The sequence below is a fragment of the Micromys minutus genome (genome assembly GCF_963924665.1).
Source record: "Micromys minutus genome assembly, chromosome: 19".
Classification (NCBI taxonomy): domain Eukaryota; kingdom Metazoa; phylum Chordata; class Mammalia; order Rodentia; family Muridae; genus Micromys; species Micromys minutus.
The window spans coordinates 36,343,893-36,362,347 of NC_137954.1; the positions used below are offsets into that span (position 1 = coordinate 36,343,893).

The window sequence follows — 18,455 nt, forward strand, 5'->3', positions numbered from 1 at the left end:
AGTTCTTGGGAGGTCGTGTTATCCTGAGACTTGACTGAGGGTCTCCCCTCTGTGGGGATCTTTAATAATAGTATAATATTTTAAAGAAATTTAAAGAAACTTTTTTTTTTGCAGAAAAACAGTATTCCTGGAGCATTAAATATATCACTTACAAAATAAGGACATTTTAGTTGGGAAAGAGCAAATTTGTTCTGCTGGGCTATACAGTACCTGAGAGGAAGTTGGTGCTTTTCCCAGACACAGTCCCACGGAGCTCCCCATCTTCACCTCTGCTTCCTCCAAAGTGCTAGTATCTGGTACTATGAGTAAATTCGATAGCCAAGTGAATATTTTTAATTCCTACCTCTCTTTAGTAGAGTGACATTATTTGCTTTGAAAACTGAGAGGATCAAGGCTGGGTTGGAGCTCAGAAAAAAAGTGTGTACTTATTCTGGGCAGGACCCCAAGTTTCACCCAGCACCATCACACCATTACTAGGTTTTTATATACACTCTAAAGTAAGGAATATTAAGAGATAAAGGTGAGTTGTGCTTCATGTTGAAGCAGCAAATATACAGTGGTTATGTTTAATTTTCATATTGCTACAGGGCTCTCATTACCTTGTACCACAATGTTAAGAAACATGTTTCATACTTAATGAACATGACTTGCCCAAAGACTTGTTATATGGATTTAAAAATCTGCATGGTGGACTTGCTTCACTTATATTTGAAGTTTGGATGGTGAGTAACATCGGTTATTAGACTCATCTGTGATGGAGTCAGGGTTGATCTCAAGAGGTGTCAGAAAAGTGGAAGCAAAGACTATATTCATAAGGGCATCCCAATGGAATGAACAAGCAGAGAGACCTAAGGGCTCAAACCACAAAGGCCTTAGACAACACCATGCCCACAACAAGGACTGAGACATCAGAAAGAGCTTTCAAGGAAACAGAGATGGTGTAAGTCTTTCTGTAACAAATAAAATATTTGGATAGAAATACATCCAGAAGTCAGTTTCCCGAATGTGAGATAGAGAACCCATTATTTACCATACAGGTGTTCTGAATGAGAATCTGATAGACTTTGAAAGCTGCCAAGATTTACCTGGACAAAGAAGCTTCCCGTTTCTATCAATGGGTCTCAAACAGCTGTTCTCAGCTGTGGATGAAAAGAAGGTGGTTAACTACTAAGAACTCTAAAGTGATGTTCTACTGTGTTAATTACAGTAAGTACAATAAACTAACCCCCATCCCCAAACTCCAGAGAAGCACAGTGGCTTTGTGTTGTGTCTGCCCTCAGTGCTCACTCAGGAAGCCAGGGAAGAAGAGTCGCAGATTCAAAGCCAGCTTCTATTACACAAGGAGACACTGTCTCAAAAACAAACAAAACAAAACAGAATACTCCAACAATTAAAAAAAACCCACAAAAACCAAAAAACCCAAACAACCTCAGTTGTGGACAGTCTGCCCTTTGCAGCCATGCAATACTATACAAACAGCTGAAATGATTCATGGGAAAATTACAACTAGCCAATGACTTTAGCATATTTTTCCCAAAATATTAAAAAATTGTAAGGTTACACATGGTTCATGAAAGAAAAAATTAAAATGAACACTTATCCATCCATTTAAAACACTAAAATCAGATATGAACATTTCTGTCTTGCAGGACACTGATTAAAAGTGGGATATGATGCTATGTACCCCCACTATAAGCATTTTGAGGAAGAAGCAGGAAGGAGGGTTGCCGAAGCCAGCCTGGTCTATGTAGTGAATTCCAGGCCAGCCAGGACTAAACAGTGAGACTCAAACTCCAAAACAGAAACCAGGAACCAGATCCAGAGTGTGGACAAAGGTTGTCTTCCCCTTGTGGAGCAGCTGGTGGTGGGGCATGAGATTTCCTGCCCCTTGGCAAGTATTTGTACTTATGATATGAACTTAGCTCCTAAGACTGTTTCTGCATTTAATGCTGGAAACACCTCTGTGAGCTTGTTTAATGTGAAGTCTTTCTCCAGCATCATTTCTCCTGGAATGTTTGCATTCTTTGTCACAGTCCTTACTTAGGTCACTAAGTTTGCCTTTAGCAAATTCCTAAGCTGCGTGTCTGGAGCCTCTTGAGTGACAGCTATGTCACCATTCCTGTGGACATTGGCTGCTTTTCTATTGTGACTTCTGTTTCTTTGGGTGCTTTCTTTCATGATCCATTCATGTACAATGTCAGGCAGGTTGATGGCTGGGAGAGAAGTAGCAGAACTACACACTTTACTATCTGTGTAGATATGCACTGAGACATACGCTAGCAAGTCCCCACTGAACTTGAAAGAAGGGAAGTGACTGGTCTAGTTTGTGACTGCAGAGCTAGTAACTGTGGATAGGCTTTAGCCAAATACTCACTGATATTGAACCATTTAACTGAAATTTAAACAAACTGCAAGTGTGCAAAGCAGACCACCTGCATTTCAAACACACTTAGCACATGGATGAGGCCAGCATGCACTATTGAGGATGCAGACCCCTGGTCCTGGGGAAGGAGCACACTAAGTCTTCAGTCCACATAGAATTCTTACAATGCAAAGCATGAACTTGGAAGGAAGGAGTGTCGAGATTTCTGAACGGGCAAGAATGGCACAGGCTTAAAACAGTCTAAGTTTATTAGAGTGGGATAGATTTTCCTCCTGAGACTCCAGAGTTCTGTCTCATGTACTGTGTTGTTATGAAGATGGTATATATTTTAAAATATAAATTTCTTATTAAAGAAGTAGATTTTAAGTACAGTGCTTTAAAGTCATTTTTTTCCAGTTCTAGTTGAGTATGATACTACATGTCTCTAGTTCAAGCTATATGGCCTAGTGCAAGAGGGTTTCTTGAACCTAAAAATTCAAGGTTGAGGCAATGTAGCATAGCAAAACAAAGCCCTCACATCAGTCATGACAGCCATCAATCATGACAGCCATGGACTCTGCCTTTACACAGCCCCATCTAATGGGAGAAATGAATAGTTTCCATAAAAAAGCAGTTGCAGCTATAAATGCTATGAAACAAAAGTACAGAGTGTTAGTTAGGAATGAAGCCGAAAGCCCGAGACTGCATGGTGAGATATAAAAGAGAATATTTAGGTTAAGAACAAATGAACAGCTTAAGTTAGGAGATAAGAGTGCAAAGGCAAGAAAGTCCAGAGATCAGAGCACAGACAGTCTCCAGGTAGATGAGAGCTTGTGCAAGGGGCTCCCAAGGGCAGCAGGACAGTGACAACGAAGTCACAGACAGACAGGTCCTGACTGCAGGTCCTACAGGAGTTAGGTTTCAGAGTTAGTGAAAGAGTAGTGGAAAAGCAGAAAGAGCTCCGACAGAGGGCAGAATCTAGCTCATAGAAGTGGATGGGATCCCTTGCTGTACGAGACATAGTGTGGAGGAAGAAAAGGCGTCAGAATGAGGAAATCAGTTACTGGGCACAGTATTGATTCCCACTTCCTGAATAAGCCATATGGCTTTGATAAACTTTACCAATGTGTTTTTACTTACAGTAACACAGTCCAGTTTAGGAGTACAACCCGGAGAGCCGGATAAACATACAAGCACATATACACACCAAACTATCAAGCTCCAATTCCCTGCCGTGCTGCATGCTCTGCAGTCAACCCCCACACCCCGACCCTCTGCTTTCTGTGACTGTAGCTTAAACTTTAGTTTCCTAAAACACCTCCTGTGCAGGAACATTAGTTTATACTTGCATGTGTCTAGTTCCTGTCACTTGGCATACGGTTTCTGAGTGGAGAGTGCTGCTCTACAGAGCACAGTGCCCACTGACAGGCTGCTCTACAGAGCACAGTGCCCACTGACAGGCTGCTCTGTGTGTTTATTTACTCACTTGCTCATAGATATTTATGTTTTTATACGGTTCTATGTTTTACCTTTTCTTTAGTAACTATCTAGAAATAGAATTGGGACATAAATGCTTGCATTTATAAAAATCCAAAATAAAAAACCAAAAAAAAAAAAAAAAAAAACACACAAGCAAACAAAAATCAACCAAGCAAAACCAACCCTAAGTTTTCCCAAGAGAATACACAGTTTACACTCCCTGCACACAGGAGCTCCACATTTGGTTATATTGGGATTGGATATTACTATACGACAGAGGTGCTGTGACTGCCCTCTGGTGGCTATTGAGACCATCCTTCCCTCACAGGCAGGTCTAGTATGTTTTATAAATTCTGTATACAAGTATAAATGTGTATTTTCTAAGTTTTTCTCCTAGTTCATAGTTTCCATTTTCAAGTGTTCTTTGAAGAGAACTTGTCATGGCTACTTAGGACAATTTATATTTTTTTCTTTATATTCTTTCATGGTTTGAGTGTGCTTAAAAAAATCTTTTCCACATAGTAAAGTCACCAAAACTTTCTTGTATGTTTTCCTCAAGAAAATTTTTTTTAGTTTTAGTATTTAGTTTTATATTGATTTTAAGTTAATATTTTAGAAGATAGAAGGTAAAAATGAAGTTCACTTTTGCACATATGGAAGCCAATTATTCAGAACTGTTTATGGTACACAGGCTTCTTGAAACACTGCCTTAAAGGTACAAAAATTCTTCTTTGTCCACTGAACACAAAAGTGGGTTATATACATCTATATGCTCTATACATCTTCCTAGATGCCAACAGGCCTGACAGAGTGTCTTGAAGCCATACACTGCAGCATTCCTTCAAAGCTGTCATGGCTACTTTAGGGCTTTTGTTGTTGCTGTTGTTTTTGAGACAAGGGCTCACTACATAACGGCAGATGGCTTGGGACCTGCTTTATGTAGACCAGGCTGGTCATGCTCTCACAGAGACCCACCTGCCTCTGCCTCTGGAGTGCTGAGACTAATTGCACTCGGTGATTTCAGATTCTTTCAACTGCCATGCAAAGTTCAGAGTGGCATCATCCTCTAAAAAAATAAAACTGCTAGTGTTTTGAGTGTGAACACACTGAATCCAGGAAGATAAGCTCTTAGCAATATCGTGTCTTCTGATCTCTGAAAATGGCATACTGTTCCCTTAATTCATGTATTGTTCTTTAGTTTCTTTCTGCATGTTTTCTACTTTCCAGTGTATAGATCCTGCACATATTTTTTCAAATACATGTTTGATACTTAATGTTATTATTTGTTTTCTGGTAAACACATCAGGACAAACTTTAAATTCTAACACATAGAAGGTTAAGGCAGGAGGATTTTGAGTTCCAGGCAGGCCTGAGTTATATAGTGAGACCCTATATCCAAACCAAACCAAAAAAAAAAAAAAAAAAAAAAAAAAAAAAAATCCCAAATAAATAAATATGCTTTTCTCAATTTTAATGTCCATTTTGTTTTTGCTGTTTTCATATTCCTGCATATTAATGTTGTATTCTTGCATTTAATGAGATACCTATTTACCTTCACTGACAGTGGAAAGGGGCAAATAACAAACCTTAGCAGGGACTTGGAGAAGCTGCACCCATGACACAGTACTGAGATGGTATATGCGTCAGCCACTTTGGAAGCTGTATGACAGTTTCTAATAAAACTAAACAAATTTGCTAGATGACCCAGTACTGTAATGTTTTAAGTCTAACCAAGAGCCTTTAAAGCATAGGTTCACACAAAGATTCATGTTGAAGTGTGTACAGCAGCATTATTCAAAAAAGGCTAATGAAGTATAAGCATTCTTACAACTGAGTAGCAGTCACCACAAAAAGGGATTAAACTTCTGGAAAGTTCTAAATAGTGGACAGACTACAAAGACTAGTGTGCTAAGCAAGAAGAAGCCAAACACAAAAGTCTATGAACCCTGTGGCCCCATTTATATGAAATGTCTAGAAAACAAGCCCACAGAAGGCTGTGGATATTTCTGGAATGATGGGAGTGTTCTAGATCTGAACTGTGACATTCTATATATTTCTGACTGTAATTTATTTACACACTCACAATGAGTGCTCTTTAAGATACCTAATTTATATCTCAATGAAGCTGTGAGTGATCAGTAAGTGTGTAGACTTCCACTATAAATGTTATAAAAGCACACAAATACACCTAAACATGTAACATAGTACATTATGAATACAGTTGAGTTAGATATTGTCCTTATTGTCTTGTGGAGAAAGGAAGACTAGGTCTGAGAAAGACACAGAGAACTGTTTGTATGTTTCAAAAACAAACACATGAGAAAATATTAACATTTGTCCATTTTGGGTGGTAGGTATGAGAGAGTTCCTTAAATTATTTTTTGTATTCTTCCATATTTTTAAATAAAAGAACAAAATTAAGATAATAACCAAAAAGCAAATAGAAATGATTACCTAGTTCCTTCATTAATTTTAATTCCTTTATGGCTTTAATTCGAATATCAAACACCACCTAAAATAGAGAAATAAACTAATGACTGTGTATAGGTTGAATGGATGGAGATGAAAACGAGGATTATCAGTGTTTATACAGAGATCATTTGAGATATTATCTGACACTTGTTTTGCCTACAGAGTTTTTTTTAGCCATCCCTGACATTCTGTTAAGACTGAAAGCAAAAGCTCAGAATAGATCCTAATAGTTAAGTTTTTACCAAACTGATTTTAACTGGGACAAAAGGATACTAATGAAAATGAAAGAAATGGTTCTCACTGGAAAGCAATTTACTGACAAAACCACTCACCTGATAAGAGTCGAGGAAAGAAAGAGGGAACAGGTCCATTCTCCACAATGGGACAAAGGATCTGGGACCCCGGGACAGAGTATAAAAGTGTATAAAGCAATCCAAGATGCCTATGGCTTTCATTTAAATGACATTTTTTTAAAGCCCACTTTAGGCCAATATCCTCTAGAGCATCAAATGCTAGTAAAACTCACAGGTAAAAGTGATGTCAGAAATCATACACTCACCCTTCTATCAGACACACAAAGTGCTAAGCAGCAGCACACTCAAATGACAAAGGACTTCACCAACACTTCCACATAGGATCAGATACTAGTTTGCACTGATCCTACACTGTCTAAGAATACTAACAAACATCATGCTCCTTAAGAAATTATAATGCCAAGGATTGGCAAGAGGGCTCTAGGGGGATAGTGTCTGCTGCCAAGTCTAATGGCCTGAGTTTGATCCTTGGAATCTGCATAGGGGTGAGAGAGAACGAACTCTGACTTCCACATGCATGCCTGTTCCTACAAATAAATAAATGTAAAGAAAAACATTTTAAAAGAAATTATAAAATGATATAAAACATCTTAGTAAGTTTCTATTTCTTTGGTATAGAAAAATACCCAATAATACGCTAATAACAAGTAAATAAAAATGTTTCCTTGAAGTGCCAGGGTGGGGGGATTCCCAAGGGAGCCCCCACCCACTCAGAGAGGAAGGGGAGTGGGAAGGATTGGGAGAGGGTGACCAGGAGGAGGGCGGTGAGTGAGATGTAAAGTGAATAAATTAAAAGAAAAAAGAAAAAGAAAAAGAGAAAAAGATGTTTCCTAGTCAGGTAATCCTAGCACTCAGGAGACAGAGGCAGGTGATCTTTGTGAATCTCAGGCCAGCCTGGACAGTCCAGGGCAGCCAGAACTATATAGAGACCTTGTTTCAACCTGTACCTCCAAAACAAACAAACAAACAAACAAACAAATAGCCTTCACACATAGCTAGAGGAATACTTTTTAAGAGTAGTTGGTTTTACACAGGACACAGTATATTATAGAGAGTAATTAAGAATACAAATGAAAACTTAGCAACATAAAAAGGAAACTGACACATACACAAATGTGCTTTAAACAATGCAGAGAGGATCCTTGACAACAGTTCTCCATGCTCATCAAATCTAGAGGACTCCAGGAGCCACCCTGTGCACCCCACATTCTCTAGGCTTAGAAGGTTAGAAGAGCGCACACTGCTTTGAAGCAGGCCACTGGTTGATGTAAGTAAATAAACAGTAATAAACGTAATAAGACCTTAGATGATATGTTGACATTTCAGTTGTTCTGAAAGACTGGCTCTGTTTTATAAATAAAAATTCTGTTGCCAGACACTACCAGCCAGGCTAATGGTCCTCGACTCACTGTGTGCATGGTCACGGCTATCTGAACCTGCTTCTCTTCAGATTCTGACTGGCAGAAGTTTTTCACTTGGAGCCAGTTGAGCTCATTCGAGCTGTTGGTCCACTTCCCTTGTTTGGGCAACAGTCTGTAGGGAAAGAAGGAACATTGAAAGAATGAGTCCTTACAAGACACTCTTGCTTGGGATTCACTGTCCAGACTTGGCATGTGGCCCTAAAGTGAATAAAGGGAAGGGACCACATTCTACTTGCTACCATGACATTGGTTCTTTTTAGGGCAATGTGAGGCAGCAGCCTATGGAGCTGGTTTTCATGGCTCCAAATCCTGAGTCAAATGATTTGTGTCTGTTTTCAAGGGGAATTTTTTTTCTTCACAAGATAAGGTCTCCACAGCCCAGACTGGTTTTAGCCTCATTAGGTTACACAATGTAGCCTTTCCAAAGTCTGGGAAAACAGACACGTATGTACCATTACATCCTGCTTCAAGGGTCACTCCTATAAAAAATGGTCACCTGTTGTCTGCTTGCACAGGAATCACTAGAGTGGCTTTAAAAGATTATCAAAGCCTATCAATTGGGGCCTGTATTTAATTTAACAGCAGGGCAGCTGTGTACACACATGTAGATTGACAGAGCACAAAAGTGCCATACATATGTAGTCATATACACCATACATTTGTATTTCATTGAAGACTTTTGTTTTTTTAGGGTAACAAATGGAAGTAGAGTTTCTTCTCCTAATAAAATCTTCCTATGGACTGAAGAAATATATGGGCTAGCAAAAGCTCTTTTGGGAAGTCCAGAGGTTTGAATATTTGGTCTCCCACTGGTGGAAATGTTTGGGAAAGATTGGAAAGTTCGGCCTTGCTAGAAAAGGTGTGTCACTGGAGACAGGTTTGAGATTGTAAAAGCTCACACCATTACCAGTCTCATTCATTCAGTTTCTTCCTTTCCTTTTCTCTCTCCTGCTCCTACTTGTGGATAAGGTTGTAAGCTCTGTGCTCCAGTGCCAGGCCTGCCTGCCACCACACTCCCTGCCATGATGGTTCACCCTAACTCTGGAACCACGAGTCACAAATTAAATACTTATAAGTTGCTTTGGCCATGCTATCTTAGCACCCCAAACATAATTCTACTCTTTATATTTCTGTTATTGCACTCTGAGAGCCCACCTCAGAATATATAGTAAGTTTTAAGCACAAGATGTTCATGAAGACTGCCTTATAGCAGTAGACAAGTGGAGGATGATGCCAATGGCAAAGATGGCACCACAATTAGCACTTGCCTGTGTGCCCACTTAACTCTTCCAGTCCCTACAGTCTATGAAGCAGGAACTCACTGCTACCTCTTCTCATCTTATGAAAGAAACTGAGCAGAGAGTGGGGTAAACTTGTCCAAGCTCACTCTGTTCGTTACACAGCAGATTGAAAAAATACCCCAGGTGCTGGCTGGAGTCTTCTTCCTTACCACTGGGTCATACTGCCTCACTAGGAGCAGTTGGGTGAATGATGATGCTTCCATTAGGTGGAAGCTTTCAAAGGAGGCTTACAGAGTTTACAAATGCATGTGGGGAAAGCAAGACTCAGGCAGCTATTTATCAGAAAGATAATCATTAGTGTGCTTAAAAAGATAAAACTCTTCCAAAAGATGACTTCAATTTAGAAGAAAAGGAGAGCCACCAGACACCAATAGTGACCAAAACTGCATCCTAACAGAGGGCTGGGATCTCCACTGTTCTTGCTTCATCTTCCAAGTCCTACTAAATGAAGACTGTCTTTTATAAAGAGCACACAATCCATTCTCCTATACAGAAGACAGAAGCACAGCTGAAGAACATGTCTCCTTGGAGGACCACAGAAGCCCACAGGCTGCAGGATGCATGGACACAGGCACAGGAGCAGGAAGCTACAGCTTCAGAGTTTCAGATATGGCTACAGGGTTCAAGGCACTTTCTTCTGGCAATTGTCCCTTTGGGAAGGCTGGATCTCTCCCAAGAATCACAGAGAATACCACAAGGAAAGCCTTATTGACCTATGAATCTCTTTTTCCTCATGAGAGTAAGTTTTTAGTTTTCTAACTCAATCAGAATTTACTTGATAGGATGTTCTGTACAGACAACTAACTGGGACTATATCTACAAGTCAAGGACATATTTATAATAGTTTATTCTCTAAGTTACACAACCCACACATTCCTCTGTACACTTAAGAGCTAAATCTGATGCAACTGGCACTTGATGTGGAAGCAGGTGGAACAGGAGTTAAGGCCAGACTCAGCTAAATAGAGGCTGAGGTCATTCTGGATTACATGAGATCTTATCTCAAAACTGGACGACAGGAGATGTTGAAGCAGGTTTGGGTAAAGGTATTGTGCCACAAGATTGGCAAACTGAGCTTGGTCCCTGCAACCTATGTAAAAGGTGAAAGAATGTCCCACTCCTCAGCACTATCCTGACTGACACACACACACACACACACACACACACACACACACACACAGTTATTTTTTTAAAAGAATAAACAACAAACAACCCAATGGCTAGAAATAAAGGAACACTTACTTATTATCACCAAAATAAAACTCCTCAGTTCTACAGGATAATGCTGTAATTAAATTACTTTGAAAGTTCTCCCCATTTCTCTCTTCACTGAGTTACCTGTTATCATCACTGTCTGAATCCTGAACCAAAATTAAGCTCCCATTTCTGAGACCTTGTTCTCTGAATGTCTTCTTCATGTCTTCTTTGGGAATAGCAGTCCAGCACTCTTCATCTGTAGAGTCCACACTGCTCACGAGGATAATGCCTACTGGGGTTCCCAAGGCTGTGAACACAGTGTCCACTTCTGCATTAGCAGGAAAGACATGTGGCGACTCCACCAACTGCTCACACTTTGAGCCTTCACCACTTAGTTCTAGATGAAGAATGTGTAACAGCAGAGGTTCACAATCAAAACCAGTCTGAATTCGGACTCCACCAACCTGCAACATCAATACGACCACTAGTAATGTTTGTTTGCCAAATTAAAGTAAAATAAAAATGATTCTATCACAGAAAAAAAAACCCATTCTTGCAGCACAACCCACATTTTCCCAAGTGAACAGTTTTTCACACCACTTTTCCAAGTACTAAAAATAAAAAAAAAAAAAAAACAAAAAAACCTGAATTTGTTGAAATGTTGAAAATTTCTCTTATCCATACTTTCTGACTTGAAGGTACAGACTATGAATTGCCAAATGGTGGCAATGAACCCCTGGAAACCCAGAGTACCAAGGACCGGCCACAGGGCATCTGAGATGCTCATCCCTCATGAGACAGCATTCACTGCTGTCATTCCTACCTTAGCAATCCTGGCCAGACCCTTCTCTATCCCTGCAGCTGTCACACACACACCCTATATTCTACGGTGCAGTTATTTACATAAGAATGCTAGTGGTGACTAACTTATCCTCCATCAAGCATGTGACATTCAGTCTGGTAAACTGAAGCTGCTTAATTACTTTTGTAATTTGCATGTGTATTTGTGCATAAAGGTGTGCATGAACACACAGATATATGTATATATGTGTACAGCCAAGATCTTGTCCTTTTTTTGACAAGTAGGCTAAGCTGGCTGGCCATTAGCCCCAGCATTTATGTCTGTCTCTGCCTCCCCAGTATCAGATTACAAGAGCATGTCACCACACCTGGCTTTTTTACACAGGTTCAGGGCATCTAATGCAGATCCTCAAGTACTTTACCTATGGCACAATCTCCCCTACTATCAAAAGATTTCTTTAATCTATCTAATAAATACCACAGACTAGACCTCAAAGATACTGAGCATTCTATAGTTTCCTTTTTTTCCTTTTTCCTTCCCCTTCTCTCCTTGCATCTCCTTTCAGTTTCTGAGACAGCTTCACTACATATCTTAGGCTAGCCTGGAATTTACTATGTGCTCCAGGTTGCCCTTCAACTTGAGTAGTTCTTCTATCTCAGGTCCTTGGAATACATGTGCACCACATACCCAGTTCATTTCAGTAATTTTCTGATGGCTAACTGCTTGCTGAATACAATTTCATTACAATGATTTGTTTTTTTGTAATGAGACACGGTTTCATGTTGCCCAGGCTGACCTTGAACTTACTATATATCAGAAGGTGACCCTGAACCTTGATCTTCTTGCCTCTACTTCCTGAGTGCTGAGATTATAAGTGTGTGCTACTATCATACTATGCATACTTAGTTTTATGCAGTGCTGAGAACTGCACTAGGCTCAAGGCTTCATGTATATAGGCAAGCAGTCTATCAAATGGGCTACATTCCCAGCCCTGCAACAGAATTGTAAAACATCCTAAATTATCATCAATATTTCCTTAACCATTTTTCTTACCTCTACTCCATTCCATACAAAGATGTCTTCCCCATCAGCAATCTCAGCTTCACACAGTGTTAGATCATCTCCTAGAAAGACGAGATGAGATAATTCATTCCCCATAACCACAAATACAGCTAAGCTAAAGAGAGCCATGGCTCTCCAATGTGTATCTGTATACACACACACACACACACACACACACACACACACACACACACACACACACACACACGAGTGCACACAAGGTCAACAGGCCCAAATCTCCTTCCTGAGATTATCCATAGACTCCAAATGGCCCAGATTACCACTAAACTGCTGCTGGTGTCAGTTGTCACAAATAAATGTATGTTACAGCACTACTCTTCTTATATTGGTTTTGTTATTTCAGAGAAGCAAGTGCCTCTAAAGACTTGTCTTTATCTGCTACAGAAGTTGAATGTTGAGTGGCTAAAGTCACATAAATAAGATTTTAATGTTTTAAATCATTTTGCTCAGTCATTTGGGTCTGTCTCTCTGTCTCTGTCTGTCTGTCTGTCTGTCTGTCTGTCTGTCTCTCTCTCTCTCTCTCTCTCTCTCTCTCTCTCTCTCTTTCTCTCTCTCTCTCTGTGTGTGTGTGTGTGTTTATCTATATCTATATACATAAATCATTTATCATTTTAAAGTTTTGGTAGCATGGTGGTCTTAGTTTAAAAAATGTAAAATATTCTGCATTGAAAAGATTTTACATATACATTGGATAGAATGCTAAGATAGAAGGGCTGACAAGGTGGCTCAGTGGGAAGACACTTGCTGCACAGTGTGATGGCCTGAGTTCCATCCTGGAACCCATACTGTAGAAGGAAAGAATCTACTCCTGTAAGTTGTCCTCTGACTCCCAAAGGCTCCTATGTATCCATGAGCATAGACATGCATTGTGTATGTATATATATGCAATGTATGTATATACAATGTATGTGTATGTATATACTGCACCCCCATAAATGTAATTACAAAAGAAAAAGGTGGGAGACAGAGAAAAACTGGCAAGCTCCCCAAGATAAACACAGAATGAGTTTCTGTGTTCTGTACTGATCTTACCATCAAGGGTATGATATACATGAAGTCCTGCTGGCACACGCTTCGCAACACTAAGAACCATGTCTCCTTCCCAAAATTCCAACAGCTAAAGAACATTCAGAGTGAGAAAACAATGAGCCATAACATATGAACAGCACAACCCTTGACTCAGTAAGAGTGGCAAATGAACACCCCCATTCCTAAGCAACACCAACATTTTAGTAATAACATCATTCGGTAAATTACTCAAACCCAAAGATGGTGACTGCACCCATTGCTGACTGAAGAATTTGGGTGCATAAGCCCTAGTAGCCATCTAAACAATTTTATCATTTTATGTTAGGATGGACTTTTTTGGAATGCAAACTGCTCAGCAGCAATCTGGCCTAGGAATTTCTGACAGCTTTATTTAGAAAATGAAACTGGCTCCAGGGATGATAGAAAGGAAAGCCCCTATTCTAAGTTTAAAAGTAGCATTTTGGGCTGGATATAGCTCCATGGTACAGTATTTTGCCCAACTTGAGTGAAGTTCAGAGTTTTATTCCTCCCTGACCCCCACATATACACACAAGCACAGCATCGGTTATGTACTAAATAGACAGAGGTTTGTTAAGTTTTTGAATCTGAGCCTGGGCACTAGCAGAAACCTCACTGAAATAGTATCAGAACAATATTTTTACTCTAGTCTTTTTTTTTATAACATTATAAGATATTTCTCTTACAAAGACTAGATATTTTGTCTTTACAAGACATTTATAAGAGTCATTTACTGTGTCAATCTCCTGGTCCTTCAACAGTGGCTTGTTAACAGTCTGCAGAGATGTATGACTGACACTAGACAGCATAGCCTGGAGGGCATAAGACATGAGACAAACCAGCCTTTTCCACAGGCTTAGAGCACCAAGCTACTGAGCTTAACTCAACCAGAAGAAATGACCTGTACTGCAGAAGTTCAGACAGAAACAGCATTCTAGAGAGCCTGCTACTGAAGCACAGATTACATGTAAACCAACAGAAGCAAAACAGACACCAGTCTGCTTTACTTAGGAGATGAGAGATACAAAATTTTGGAGAATTTAAATTATTTCTAGAGCATCATTGACCCAACTTCTTCCTTCTTCCTCTTCTTTTCTTCTCCACCTCCTCCTCCTCAAGTCTAGCCTGGGCTATATAGTGAAATATATCTAAAAAGACTTCATATCAGCCACCAAAACAATCAAAGAACAAAACAACAATCTAGACTTCCAAGTAGGAGAAGGTTTGGCTCATCCTGCTATGCACTGGCAGACGTAGAATTTCCCCATGGAGTTTTGGGAAAGTTGTAACTTGAGTTAAGATAAAATGACAAAGAGTCGCCCTGAAAAAACCTTCCATGCTTCTATTGGATTACCTGAAATGCTGACTGACGGAGGTCTCCTACAGTTTTTCTTTTATCAAACGTTAAGTCCCACACACTCTCTGTCTGAGAGACTACAGGGTGAAGAGCCCCATTGAAGAATCGGTAGTGAGGACCCAAGTGGAGATGCAACTCAAATGTACTGTTTTCAGAGCCACATTCTTCCCTTGAGAGACATAAAAACACACATATACTATGTTTTTGTAATATTCTTTATCTCAAACCAAAATATTTGCCTTGTCATACATGCAAGCTCTCCATTCTACCTTAGTAACATCTTTTTCTTCTGCCTGCCCAAATGATTCACTTTGGCTTTTCAATACACAGTACACATTCAGTTGGAACTGTGCCACAAATTCTAAGAGAAAGTTGTTTCCATGGACACTGCACATTTTAATTATCTCTAGTCCTGTCACACTAGGGACATAATTCTGGATATCTGCCCACATATTCAGAGGTGGGTTCCAAACACCATCCCTATGTCTACTAGGCTCCTGGGGACTTCCCAGAAGGTACTGACAGCTGTTACAATCCTTCCCAGTGTTTGTTTTCCAGGCTGAAATCCTAAGTGACAGGCTGATCTCTACTCCTCTCTGGTACACTCAGTTGACCCAAAGCCTGGTACCAAACTGTTCCCTTAGGCAGAACCTTAGACTGGAATGAGGCGGTTGCTGAGACTCAGTACTTCAGATGTATTCTATGCTCATCCACGGGAACATTAGATTTTCAGTAACTTTAGCTTTGGCTTTTGCTGTTTTGTTTTTAATTCTTAAGTTGCAACTGCTAGACTATCATGCAGACTGTTTCCTGCATTTAACATGTTTCAGTGTTTTAGTTTTCACTGAGAGGAGCTACTATTTTCACTCCCAGTTTCAAGTCTACGATAAAATTTGTAAACATAGCCTGCTACATCATTTGATCCCGTTCTCTCCCTAACACTCTGCTGACACTACTGGAGAGCAAATGCAGCAACAGAACAGTCTCTAGAGCTCAAGGTTAGCTCTCAGTTATTTTAAACCTTAGTTTTTATTTGGGGTATTTTGTGCATGTGTGCGCAGTATCTGCAGAGGCCAGAAGAGAACATAAGATCCCCTAGAACTGGAGTGACAGACGGTTGTGAACTGTGATGTGAGTGCCAGGATCTGTATCTAGGTTCTCTGGAAGAGCAGCCAGTATTCTAACTACTGGACCACCTCTCCAGCCCAGCCATTATAGCTCCCCTCCCGCTGACTGACACTAAGCCCCTTTAGAATCAACCCTTCTCTAGTCTTCTGTCACTATATATCAGTTTTTACAAATTGAAGGGAAGTTTTATTGACAAGTTCTCTGCAAACTCAAGGGAATAATTTGGCTAGGCCAGAGCACAATTCTTGCAGTGTGCTTGCGAATTTCTCTATCCTTACTTAGCAATAGTTACCATATGTCATTATTCACTCTCACTTATGGATAAATGGTGTCTTTACTATTACTACTTGATAGGTATACATATTTTTTTAAACTTTCACAATGAATGCTTATGTCCCAGAAATACTATCTAAACACCAAATGTAACTCAAACTACCTTCTTGTCTGCAGTAGAATGTTGGCTTCATCCATTTCCTTCAGCAAATGACATGGAACTTTGTGCCGTGGATTGGCCCGAGCTGTGAACAAAACTGGCCATTAATTTGTTTTGACTAAACAAAATTGTACTGCTAAAGAGACAGGATTAAAACCTAGACTCAGGTGTGTTAATACACAGTGTAACCCTAGTACTGGGAAGGCCAAGGCAAAGGATTTTGAGTTGTAGGCCAGCCTGGGCTACAATGGAAGACATTCTCTCAAATAAAGATGAGGGGCTGCAAAGATAGCTCAGAGGTTAGGTGTGTTTGATGCTTTTGCATAGGACTGGAATTTGGTTCCTAGTACCTCAGGCAGCTTACATCTGCCTGTGATTCCAATTCTAGGAAACCTGTATGCACATACTGGACATAAATGCATGCAGGTGCACACTCATGCTGGAAGCCAGGAGCACTACCATTGACTTCAAGGGAAAACTTAGTTTTCTCTTGATCTAGTTTTACCAGATTTACAATTTAAAAAAATAGTTTGTTTTTTTTAAATAAAAAATAATCTCGTTGTTTTCAATGTTCTTTGATCATTTTTTAAAAATAACACCTACCGGGCTGGAGAGATGGCTCAGTGGTTAAGAGCACTGACTGCTCTTCCAGAGGTTCTGAGTTCAAATCCCAGCAACCACATGGTGGCTCACAACCATCTGTAATAAGATCTAATGCCCTCTTCTGGTGTGTCTGAGGATAGCTACAATGTACTCACATAAATAAATAAATCTTTAAAAAAATAACACCTACTGACTTATTTTTGTACTGATCATGTTTGTTACAGTGGTTACTGTAAAAATTCAGAAACTAGGGCTGGAGGTGACTTAGCAGTTACTAGCCTTGCAGAAACTCAAAGTGCCAGGGTGGAGGGACATCCAGGGGACCTACCTACTCAGAGAAAACGAGGGGGAAGGACTGTTGGAGGGAGTGACTGGGAGGGGGCAGTGATCAGGATATAAAGTGAATAAGTAAAAAAATTAAATTAAAAAGAAAAAAAAGCTGTTCTTCACTGACTGCTCTTCCAGAGAACCCAGGTTTGGTTTTTAACACCTACATGGTGGCCAACGACCCACTGTAACTCAAGTTCTAGGGGATCCAATGCCCTCCTTTGGCCTCTCAGGGAACCAGGCACACATATGGTACATATACAAAAGAGGCAACCATTTACTTAAAATAGTAAATCTTTTTAAATTTTAGAAATTACACTTACTCATTTAGATTTTTGAGACAGGGTCTTGCCCTAGTTTGGGCTGGCCTAAAACTGACTATGCATCTTGGGTTGGTCTTGAACTCACTACAATCTTCTTGCCTCAGCCTCCCAAATGCTGAGGTTATATGTATGAGTCACTATGACTGGCTTAAAAACTATTTTTGAAGTATATTAGGGTACTATCTGTTGTCCCATTCCCAAGACATCAATCTTTTTATAAAAACAACTGAGCTTGTAGTCAGCAAACTAATTGTGATATTTTGCTTCATATTTCCACAGGCTAAAATTTGTGTTTGCACAGTAGTGCACTTAAGTAAAATAATTAGTCTAATATTTTCTTTCTTTTGAAATATTTATTTACTTAATGTATAGGGTATTTTCTTTTTTGCCTGCACATATGTCTCTGTACAATCTGTGTATCTGATGCCTTTGGAGGCCTGAAGAGGGTGTTAGATTCCCTGGAGCTGGATTTGTAGGCAGTTATGAGCCATTATGCATATGCTGGGAACTGAACCCAGATCCTATGAAGCACAGGTAGTGATCTTAATCACTCTGCCACCTCTCCAGCCTCTAACCAACCTTTTTCTGTTAGATATTATAGTGGTTTGAGTAAAAATAGATTTGAATACTTGGTCACCAGGGAGTGCATTATTAGGAGTTGTGGTCTTGTTGGAGTATGTCTTTGTTGGAGGAAATGTGTCATTGGAAGTGGGCTTTGAGGTTCAAATGTTCAAAGGTTCACTCACTCTCTCATCCTATTGTCTGCAGATCTGGATGTAGAATGCTCAGCTACCTCTCCAGCACCA

The 18,455-nt window shown here is 39.9% G+C and overlaps 1 protein-coding gene across 2 annotated transcripts in view; it reads right to left on the reverse strand.

The window, feature by feature from the left end:
• Window positions 1-18,455, reverse strand: part of USP40 (ubiquitin specific peptidase 40) — a gene marked incomplete at its 3' end in the record, with an annotated part of 61,685 nt that overhangs the window by 20,517 nt on the left and 22,713 nt on the right. For both annotated transcript variants that reach the window (XR_013975425.1, XM_080932699.1), the window contains exons 13-21: window positions 16,400-16,481; window positions 14,833-15,004; window positions 13,464-13,548; window positions 12,402-12,472; window positions 10,688-11,010; window positions 8,037-8,160; window positions 6,296-6,353; window positions 1,086-1,139; window positions 211-299 (exon numbers count right to left, since the gene is read on the reverse strand). Coding sequence is in view for 1 of the 2 variants with exons in the window: in XM_080932699.1 (XP_080788825.1) it covers window positions 211-299; window positions 1,086-1,139; window positions 6,296-6,353; window positions 8,037-8,160; window positions 10,688-11,010; window positions 12,402-12,472; window positions 13,464-13,548; window positions 14,833-15,004; window positions 16,400-16,481 (1,058 nt within the window). The remainder of the gene's footprint in view (window positions 1-210; window positions 300-1,085; window positions 1,140-6,295; window positions 6,354-8,036; window positions 8,161-10,687; window positions 11,011-12,401; window positions 12,473-13,463; window positions 13,549-14,832; window positions 15,005-16,399; window positions 16,482-18,455) is intronic.